Source organism: Haemorhous mexicanus, chromosome 13 (genome assembly GCF_027477595.1).
Source record: "Haemorhous mexicanus isolate bHaeMex1 chromosome 13, bHaeMex1.pri, whole genome shotgun sequence".
Taxonomy (NCBI): Eukaryota; Metazoa; Chordata; class Aves; order Passeriformes; family Fringillidae; genus Haemorhous; species Haemorhous mexicanus.
This window is the reverse complement of record NC_082353.1, coordinates 4917193-4927706: the sequence shown is the minus strand read 5'-3', so window position 1 is coordinate 4927706 and position 10514 is coordinate 4917193. Positions and strand designations below refer to the sequence as shown.

The 10514-nt window shown below is 60.3% G+C and overlaps 1 protein-coding gene across 5 annotated transcripts; it reads left to right on the top strand.

Annotated features, from left to right (window-relative positions):
- Positions 1 to 1650: 1650 nt before the first annotated feature.
- Positions 1651 to 9441, top strand: PARP6 (poly(ADP-ribose) polymerase family member 6). 5 transcript variants are annotated; one of them, XM_059858002.1, is made up of 22 exons: positions 1651 to 1730; positions 2485 to 2562; positions 2667 to 2761; positions 3767 to 3827; positions 3957 to 4047; positions 4138 to 4204; positions 4434 to 4583; positions 4813 to 4993; positions 5591 to 5644; positions 6002 to 6097; positions 6187 to 6279; positions 6358 to 6483; positions 6581 to 6646; positions 6791 to 6858; positions 7076 to 7124; positions 7531 to 7640; positions 7734 to 7806; positions 7978 to 8047; positions 8399 to 8478; positions 8576 to 8639; positions 8790 to 8874; positions 8952 to 9441. In XM_059858002.1, the coding sequence occupies exons 1-22, from the start codon at positions 1728 to 1730 to the stop codon at positions 9052 to 9054; spliced, it is 1863 nt and encodes a 620-aa protein (XP_059713985.1). In that variant the 5' UTR covers positions 1651 to 1727; the 3' UTR covers positions 9055 to 9441. The 5 variants fall into 5 exon arrangements, 3 of the variants coding, with proteins under 3 accessions (XP_059713985.1, XP_059713982.1, XP_059713983.1); XM_059857999.1 differs by having other exon boundaries at positions 7528 to 7640; positions 7734 to 8047; XM_059858000.1 differs by lacking the exon at positions 1651 to 1730 and having other exon boundaries at positions 1889 to 2562; positions 7528 to 7640.
- Positions 9442 to 10514: the final 1073 nt, after the last annotated feature.

The following is a 10514-nucleotide window of genomic DNA, read 5'->3' as shown; positions in this document are numbered from 1 at the left end:
AAGCAGGAGGGGTGGCTGTGAGTCACAGCACGCGCTCGGCCGGCCAATGAGGAGGCGGCGCAGCTGCCGCGCGCGCGGATGGAGAGTGCTCGTCGCCTTAAAGGGGCCGCGGCCTCCAACTCGCACCGAGCCTCCCGATTCACACCTAGTCCCTTCAACTCACACCGACACCCTCAACTCACACTAAGCCTCCAGCTCACCCCTCAGGGGTTCCTCGCTCTGGGGGGACAGTGGCTCTGTGTGTTTTGGGGTGCTTTGGAGGCTCCTGAGACCTTTCACTGGGGACCAGTGTGGAGTCTCTGTACTGGGGCTACGAGGACACGGTGCTGGGAACACCGGGGACACGAGGCTGAAGTTGTTGGTGACGTGGTGCTGATACCCTAAGGAGCTGGAACAGAGGCTAGATGGAGTTAAGAGGAATAAAGTGGATATTTATTGAAGTGCCTTCAAAGGCCACACCCTGGTGCAGTGCCCGAGCCAAAGTCGTGGCTCTGCCCCAACGACTCCGAGACGGAAGCAAAGGAGGGCTTGGTCACGAGATCTCACATTTTTATAAGCTTTAGTCCTTTTGCATATAGGAGTTAACTGTTCAATTAACAGCTTCAAATTATGAAGTTTCAACCTCCTTGCTTGCTTGCCTGCCCTCCTCTTTTCATGTTGTTTAAGCTTTGGGCCTGAAGTTTGAAGAGTCTCCAGTCCTTGAGTCTCCAGCTAGAACAAGATTGTTTTGCCCCCACCAGCCTGTGAAAAGATCCCAGTAACACTTAATAGAAAGCTAAAGCTGCGCACCAACATGGAGCAGAAAAACTGAAAACCGAAGGAATCGGTGCTGGGGATGCTGAGGACGCTGTGCTGGGATCAAGGAGAGACCAGGCAGGAGATGCTGGAGCACAGGGGACCCTGTGCTGGGGCCACTGGGGCCACTGTCCCAGCTGTGTGGGACCCAACATGGATACTCTATGTCAGATCCGTGAAGGCTGGTAATACTGGGGACCCCATGCTGGAGGTATTGGGGACGTGATCCTAGAACCATGGGGACCTTTTGCCTGTGACCCATGACAGTGGCTTCGCACTGGCACCGTGGTGACACTGGTGTGTCCCCATTAACACAGGGACCTGCCACACATCCCCCGTGCCGGACTGTAGGGACGCTGTGACAGCCATCTGGGGACCCAAAATGGTCACTGTATGCTGGGACCACAGAGGGCTCCTGCACCGGGTGCACTGGGGACCCTGTGGTCCATGGAGTGAACCAAAAATGGTCACCCTGTGCTGGGGGGGTTGGGAGCTATTCTGGGGACACTGTGGACTCTGTACTGGGGACATTGGGGATACTGTCACTGTGCTAGGAACACTGTGGACCCTGTACTGGGGACGCTGGGGACACCGGGCTGCGGCAAAGCTGTGACAGACAGGGAGGGGACCCAAAATGGTCACCCTGTGCTGGGGACAAGGGACCCGCGCTGGACCGTGGGGTCACTGTGAGGGACAGCATGGCCACCCTCTGGGCTGGGACAGGGACACCCGGCCCTGGGGTCCCCGGCAGCTCCGTGTCCCCTCATGGCGCTGCCCCGCGCCTCAGGGCTTGGGGGGGTGTCGGGGGGGGGGGGGTCCCGGTGGTGACGTCATGGCGGCGCCGCTGGGTGACGCGGTGCGGCGGCTCTGACGTCAGGCCCGGCCCCCCGGCAGCATGGCGGCCGTGCCCGCGCCGGCCGGCCCGCGCTGACATGGTGAGGGGCCGGGACGCGGGAGGGGACGCGGGGACACGGCCGCGGCCGCGGGGGGAGCGCGCCCGCCAAGGGGGCGGGACGGGCCCGCGGCGGCCTGGGGCGGGGGAGGGGCAGCGGCCCTCGGTGTCCCACCGTGTCCCGGGGTCCCCCGGCTCGGGGCGGGGATGGGGCTGGAGCAGGAGGAGGGACCCCTGCGTCGCCATCGGCCGGGCATCCCCCGGCAGCTCCGTGCGCAGTGCCTGCCCTGGTCCTCCATCCTGGTCCTCCATGCCGCTGTTCCCATCTTGCCTCCCAATCCTGCTGCCCCGTCCTGTTCCTCCACATTGGTCCTCCATCCCCCCGTTCCCATCTTGCTCCCCCATCCTGTTCTCATCCTGTTCCCCCATTCCAGTGTTCCCATCCTGCTGTCTCCATCTTGCTCCCCTCTAATCTGCTCCCCCCATCCTCCCTCTCCCAACCTGCTCCTCCATCCCACTGCCCCCTAAATTATTCCTCCCATCCTACTCCCCCCATCCCACTGCCCACATCCCGCATCCCCATCCCGCTGCCTCCAAACACTCCCCCCAGCCCCTATCATTCTCCCTATCCTACTGCTTCCCCAAATCATTCCCTCAATCCACTGCCCCCAGCCCTCTGCCCAGAACCAGCTCCCCCGGTTTGCTCCCCCCTAATTCCCTCCCTGTTAATGTGCTCCCCTAATCCACTCCCCAACCCTCTCCCCCATCCCTGCTGCCTCCCACCCCTCCGTCCCCAGGACCTCAAGGGCCAGTACTGGACGGACGATGACTCTGACGGGGACAATGAGTCCGAGGAGTTCCTCTATGGCGTGCAGGTGGGTGCTGGGTCTCCGTGGTGCCACGGGGGGCTCAGGAACCCCCAGCCTGAGCCCACTGCCAGGCCTGGGGAGGCTCTGGGTGTGACGGTGCTGTGCCACAGGGGACCTGCGCTGCCGACCTGTACCGGCACCCGCAGCTGGACGCCGACATCGAGGCCGTGAAGGAGATCTACAGCGAGAATGCCGTGGCCATCAGGTGGGTGCACCTGCTGCCCTGCACCGGGCACTGCCAGGCCCAGGTACATAGCTGGGCTGTGCCAGGATAGCTGTGCTATTCCCAGGTACCCAGCTGTGCTATCCCTGGACACCCAGCTGTGCTATCCCTGGTACACAGCTGTGCTATCCCCAGGTACCCTGCTGTGCCATCTCTGGGTCACCTTGCCATGGTATTACCAGAACATCTGGCCGTGGCATCCCCAGGCATCTTGTTGTGCCATCTCTGGGGCACTTGACCATGGCATCCCCAGGGCACCTGCCTGAGCCATCACTCAGACATACCCTCCCCAGGACCCTGGCCACAGTATCCCCTGAGCACTTGGCTGTGCCATCCTTGGGCACCCAGACATGGCATCTGTGGAGCATCCAGCTGTGGCCCCCCAGGCACTCATCTGTGCCTTTTTCAGACAACCAGCTGTGCCATTCCTGGGCACCCAGCTATGCTGTATCCAGGGCACTCAGCTGTGGCATCACTGGGTCACCTGGCCATGGCATTACCAGACACCCAACAGTACCATCCCTGGGTTTCCTGGCTGTGCCATCCTCAGGCATCCAGCAGTGCCATCCCCAGCACACCTGAGCATGCCATTCCCAGGCTCCTGACCATGCCATCTTGGAGCACCCAGTAGTGGCACCCTTGCATAACCAGCTGTGCCATCCTTGGGGCCCCTGACTATTCTATTACCAAGGCACCTGGCTGTGGCATGTCTGGGCATCCAGCTGTGCCATTGCCAAGGCACTCAACCATGGCACCCCCAGCACACCTGGCCATGCCATCCCCTGAGCGCCTGGCTGTGCTGTCACATTCCCAGGTTCACATCCACATTCTGGGCACTCCCCCCACGCATACACTTGATATGTGGGGAGCCACACGTGCCAGTGTCCCTGTCCCATGAGCCTGCCCACCCTGGCACAGTGGGCACCAGGCCACTGTTCCAGCACCGTGCCACCCCCCGTGCCACAGCAACGCGTGTCTTCTTCACAGGGAGTACGGGACCATCGATGACGTGGACATCGACCTCCATGTGAACATCAGCTTCCTCGATGTGAGTCCCTGCAGTGCCCCCAGCAGTGCTGGCATGGGGAGGGTGGGCACAGGCACCCAGGGGGTCTCCAAATGCCCTTCCTGGGTGGAGCTCCCGTGGCTGTGCCAAAGTGTGTCTCTGCCTTGGCAGGAGGAGGTGGCGACGGCCTGGAAGGTGCTGCGGACAGAGCCCATTGTCCTCCGCCTGCGCTTCTCCCTCTCTCAGTACCTCGATGGCCCCGGTGAGTGGGGACAGGAGGGGTGTGGGGTCCCTGTGCCCTTAGGACAGGCGCAGTGGTGCAGCAATGGCTCGTCCTCCTCTGTCCCCACAGAACCGTCCATCGAGGTTTTCCAGCCATCCAACAAGGAGGGTTTCGGGCTGGGTCTGCAGCTGAAGAAGTAAGAGCTGAAACATGGCGGGCACCTGAGGGTAGTGGGTGGGGGGGGCTCACAGAGTCACTGTTCTGCCCCAAAACTGGTCACATGCCACATGTCCCCTTGCCACCACCTTTTATACACCACATAATCCTCTGATGGGCTCACCACCTTCTGTGTGTGGGGAAGAGGAGGGGCTGGGGGTGCCATGGACCACCAAGCACCCATGGGTGTTGTCCCCTCTGTTTGCCAGGATCCTGGGCATGTTCACATCCCAGCAATGGAAACATCTCAGCAACGATTTCCTGAAGACTCAGCAGGAGAAGCGGCACAGCTGGTTCAAGACAAGCGGCACCATCAAGAAGTTCCGTGCTGGGCTCAGCATCTTCTCACCCATCCCCAAGTAAGGTCCCAACGCCATCCCCACAGGGGACCAGCCCTCCATCCCCTCATCCTGGGTGAGGCCTGGCACTGTGCCTCAGTTTCCCCACTTGGATGCTGCTGCTCCCTACCAGATCCCTAGCAGGCGGAGGTTGCTCCCAACAAGTAGCCGATGGGTGGATCCGGCATTGGGTGATGGAGGAGCAGGGAACGGTGACAGACGGGTGCTGAGGGGGGTTCTATGTCTGCAGGTCTCCCAGCTTCCCTGTTATCCAAGATTCAGTGCTGAAGGGCAAACTGGGCATCCCCGAGCCTCGCGTGAACCGCCTGATGAACCGCTCCGTGTCCTGCATGGTGAAGAATCCCAAGGTGGAAGTTTTTGGCTACCCACCCGCCAGCACCCAGGCAGGTGTTGCCCCCTTCAACATTCTGGTGGGTGCCACCCCGCCTTGGGGTTTGCTTTTCTCTTCTTTCCCCTTCCCCGGGGTCCTCTGGGGTCTGATCATTTATTGTAGGGTGCTGGGACCCCCATGGCATGGAGGGAGCCCCTGCAGGGTTTGTTGTCCCCAGTCTTGGGTGATCTTGGGGAGCTGGGGCCTGGCTGTGGGGTCCAGTGGGATTTTATCCCACCTTTGGTGCTGCATCTCTGCTGTGCCAGGGAATGTTGGCATGTTGAGGGTCCTGCTATGCCAGGGGGTGTTCAGATGTCAGGGGTTCAACTGTGCCAGGAGGGGTTTGGCATGTTGGGGGTCCCTCTATGCCAGGGGTGTTGGCATATGTCAAGGGTCCCACTGTGTTGGGGGTGTTGGGATGCTGGGAGTCCTGCTGTGTTGGGAAGGGGCTGGCATGTTGGGGGTCTCACTGTGTCGGGGCACATTGGAATATCAGGGGTCCTGCTGTGCCAGGGTTTTGGTATGTTAGGGGTCCTGCTGTGCCAGGGGGAGCTGAGGGCTGCCCGTGCCATGCAGAGCTGGGGCTGTGTGTGGGAAGGGGGATAACGCAGCTGGCCCCGCTCTGGCTCCATCACAGGTCGGCGGCCACTGCAAGAACATCCCCACGCTGGAGTACGGCTTCCTCGTGCAGGTGAGAGTCCTGCATCCTGCTCTTTCTCAGCCTGCTGCCCAGAGCATCCTTCCTTACTGTCCCACTTCCCACTTATCCACGTCCTGCTATCTGGAGCATTCTCCCCACTACCCCATGTCCTGCTCATCCTTATCCTGATGCCCAGAGTGTCCTTCTCGCTGTTCCACATTGCACTCAGCCCTGTCCCATTTCCCAGAACATCTTCCCCAGTGCCCCACATCCCACTTATCCACACTCCACTGCCCATATCATCCTCCCCACTGACCAGAGTCCCACTTGTCCCCATCCCACTGCCTGGAGCACCCCCCAAGCTCCGTGCCTGCAGCAGGGCCTGACTCCCTCCGTCCTGCCCCTCAGATCATGAAGTACGCGGAGCAGCGGATCCCGACGCTCAATGAGTACTGCGTGGTGTGTGACGAGCAGCACGTCTTCCAGAATGGCTCCATGCTGAAGGTGAGGTGGCAGGCAGGGCCGGGTCAGGTGCAGGCTGTGTCCCTGTGTCACCATCCCTGACACTCAGCACTCTCCTGTCCCCTCCACAGCCGGCCGTGTGCACCCGGGAGCTCTGCGTCTTCTCCTTCTACACCCTGGGCGTCATGTCCGGCGCGGCTGAGGAGGTGGCCACGGGTGCTGAGGTAGGGCTGGGCACGGTGGTGACCTCCCCTAGCCCCATGGTGGCTGGGCTGTCCCTTCAGTCCCTGCTCTGCCCCAAGGTGGTGGACCTGCTGGTGGCCATGTGCCGTGCTGCCCTCGAGTCCCCTCGCAAGAGCATCATCTTTGAGCCTTACCCCTCCGTGGTGGACCCCAACGACCCCAAAACTCTGGCCTTCAATCCCAAGGTAAGCGTTGGGGGGAACAATGCTCCCCCACACCAGGGGGTTATGGGGAGCCCCAAAGACCCCTCTGATGGCCACCCCTCTCCTGCCCCATGTGCAGAAGAAGAACTACGAGCGGCTGCAGAAGGCTCTGGACAGTGTGATGTCCATCCGGGAGATGACCCAGGTACGTGGCATGGGTCCCACAGCCCCATGTGACCTCCCTGCTGTGGGATCCAAGCTGGGAGTGGCATTTTGGTGCTGATCTCCATCTGCCCATGGCTGGGTGCGTGCTGGGGGACTCACCTGCACCCCCTCTTGCTTTTGCCAGGGGTCCTACCTGGAGATCAAGAAGCAGATGGACAAGCTGGACCCCTTGGCACATCCCCTCCTGCAGTGGTAAGGCTGAGGGTGCTGTGGCCCTCTCCTGCTGCCCCTTGTCCCTCCCACTGCCCCACATTCCCCAGGACATGAGATGGAGTGGGGAGCAGCCAGGTATTTGTGGCACAGCCCTCACATCTTCTTTCTCCTGGGGGGTCACGGGCATCTAATGATCTCGGGGCAGATTGGGACCACCTTTTCTGACCCTCCTCCTCTTCCTCCTCCTCTTCCCAAGGATAATCTCCAGCAACAGATCCCACATTGTCAAGCTGCCTCTCAGCAGGGTAAGGGGCTAGGCTAGGCTCTAGGTGGGGTGCAGGATAAAGGGTATGGAATATGGGAGGTGGGATGGAGGGATACAGGAGATGGGATGCAGGATGCAGGATGAGGCATGTAAGGATATGGGACGGGCAATGGAAGGGTCTGGGATGTGGGATGGATCCCTCTGGGTGGGGTTCTAGCCTGGGAGACATGAGAGTCAGGACACAGGATATAGGAAGGGGGATGTTTGACACAGGCTGTGGGATGGGGGCAAGACAGGGATACGAAGGACCCTTCTGGCAAACTTGGAGTCACCAAAGCCAGGCTGGGCTGGATCCAGGGCCGGGCGGCCGTGCATGATCTCTGTCTGTCTGTCTGTCCTCTCTCCTGCCGGCACTGCCGCTGCTCTTCCCGTTCCCCTGGTAGCAGCTGAAGTTCATGCACACCTCCCACCAGTTCCTCCTGCTCAGCAGCCCCCCGGCCAAGGAAGCCCGGTTCCGCACAGCCAAGAAACTCTACGGCAGCACCTTCGCTTTCCAGTGAGTTGCCAAGGCAGGAGGATGTGGGAGCCCCCCGGGTGGGTGCCCTGGGGCTGATGGACGAGGGGCTGATGTGGGGCTGGCTCTTTGCAGTGGCTCTCACATTGAGAACTGGCATTCCATCCTCCGCAATGGGCTGGTCAACGCCTCCTACACCAAACTGCAGGTACCAGTCTGCTCCCTGCACCCAGCACACCCCAGGGCAGCAGGCGGGCAGGGAGGGGGCAGGAAGGCAGGGAGGGAGCAGACATTGGGAAGTGCCAGGCTTCCTCCACTACTGCTGTGCCCGAACTGTCGGGGTGATCCTACCACGCTCACCCTGGTATTTTCCCGCAAGCTGCATGGAGCAGCCTATGGCAAGGGCATCTATCTGAGCCCCATCTCCAGTATTTCCTTTGGATACTCAGGTAAGAGGCTGCCTGCACTGTGCAGTCCTGCCTGTGCTCCCATTCCCACTCCCTGCATGGGCCTGGGGAGGTTAGGCATCGTGCTGGCTGGAGAAGCTGCGCAGGAGTGGCAGCATCCCATATCCATCCCATCACACCAGCCTCTTCCCAGCCAGGATGGGGCTTTCCTACATGCCAAAGAATCAAACCCCCAACATTTTCTAGACTTCAGAAGCTGCTGCACACACTTTTGGGGGGTTCCAAGGGCTCAGGAGCGCTGAGGGTGGCAATTCTTGTCTGTGGCATGTGTTCCTACATCACTCCAGAGTGTTTCCTGAGAGACTGACAGCCCCTGCCTTGCTTCTCCCACAGGAATGGGGAAAGGGCAGCACCGGATGCCGTCGAAGGATGAGCTGGTGCAGCGGTACAACCGGATGAACACGATCCCCCAGGTGGTGGGCCAGGAGACACTGGAGCAGGATGGGAATGGGGACATGGCACCCATGGGTGTTTGGGACAGGGTGGTAACACCAGCTGCTCTTCCCACAGACCCGCTCCATCCAGTCCCGCTTCCTCCAGAGCCGCAACCTGAACTGCATCGCGCTTTGCGAAGGTGTGGGCATGAGGGGGGATAATGGGGGAGGACAGGCAGCACCCTTGGGGTCACCAGGTGGGTGGAGGGATGGAGGTTCCCCACAATGGGCTGTGCCCAGGCAGGCCCTCTGTCCCCCATCCCGCCTCCAACAGCTCCTTGCCCCAGCAGTGATCACCTCCAAGGACCTGCAGAAACACGGCAACATCTGGGTCTGCCCTGTCTCAGACCACGTCTGCACACGCTTCTTCTTTGTGTGAGTCCGGCTGTGCCCACCCTGCCGCACCTGCGGGACCCCCACAGAACCCCCCTCACTCCCTTCTGCTCTTCCAGGTACGAAGATGGCCAAGTGGGAGATGCCAATATCAATACTCAGGACCCCAAAATCCAGAAGGAGATCATGCGTGTGATCGGGACTCAGGTGTACACAAACTGAGTGGTGGCTGTGGGACCCTGGCACCCCCCGGGCACCGAGCGAGCCCCCGGGCAAGGCTGGGCAGGGGCCGAGCAGGTTTTGAGCCCCCCGGGCAGGGCAGAGCCGGGGCAACACCGGCGGCTCCACCTGTACATAGGCGTTGGGCACCCTGTGAGCACCAGGCAGGTTCAGCGGTCCCTTATCCCCTCCCTGTCCCCTTCCCACTGTCCCCAACTCTGTGGCAGCCTGGAGAAGGAGCCATGGGTCCAGCATGGCTGGGGACGGCCCCTCCTGGCGTTGGCAGCGACGGTGTTTTTATCAGTGATGAGAAACTGAAGCAAAAAAAAAAAAAAATAACAACCAACCAAAACAAACCCAAAAACAGGAGAAAAAAAAAGAGAAAAGGAATCATTGTTTGTGGATTTAACTTGGAATTAAAATGTGGGGTATGGGAAGGGGATGCTGGGGAAGGGATGGGGGTACAGGGTGGGAATGGGATTGTGAGGAAAGGAAAGGGGCACAGGAAAGGGATGGGATCACAGGAAAGGGATGGGATGGGGTCACAGGGAAGGAGTGGGATTTAAGGGAGGGTCTGGGAGTGTGAGGGAGGAATAGGGGCACAGGGAAGGGATTGGAACCTGGGGAGGGATGGGGGGCACAGGTAAGGGATAGGCTCATGAGAAAAGGATAGGATTGTGGAGAAGAGGTGGGAAACAAGGGAATGGTATCTTGAGGAAGGGGTGGGATTGAGGGGAAGGTGATCATGCAGAAAGGAAAGGAATCCCTTCACAGGGAAGGCATAGGATTGAGGGGAAGGGATGGGATGGTGGGGAAGTGCCATAGAGAATTGCTGCAGCTTTGGGATACTCCCCCATCACACCATGGCAAAGGGATGGTGCTATGGAGGCGGAACATGATGGGAGAAGGAATCGTGCCTCAGGATGGGAACACAGGACCCCATGGAGCAGCCCCCAGACACCGGTGCTGCAGCAGAGATTCAAATGGGAAGGAACCTCCCAGGGACAGCAGTTTGTTTCAGCCCAAGCCCATCCCAGTAACTCCATGGACGCTGAGGCAGTGCCAGCACAGCTGAATCCTGCTACAGCCAAACCTGGATGGAAACCCAGCAGAGATAGCCCAGAGGCTGCCAGGGCTCAGGGTGGGCAGAGGGGGCTGGGCACTGCTGGTCCCCACAGTCCAGGCGCTCTCCAGGTCAGTAACAGCAGCACAAGGCCACGATTTCAGCCAGGATTTATGTTGGAATTTAGGAACTGATGTAAGAATTATCCTGGTTTCGGCACAGCCACCGAGTCCCTGACAGGTTCATTACACCAATGGGTGCACTCAGTTCCGTTTCTGGCACGGCCATGTCCTCTGATCCCCCTGAATCCCAACATCTGTCTATTCCCACTTGTCCCACACGGGCTGCGCCATGTATCCAAGGGCCACCCAAACCTGGGCTGGTGGCCATTCCCTCGCCC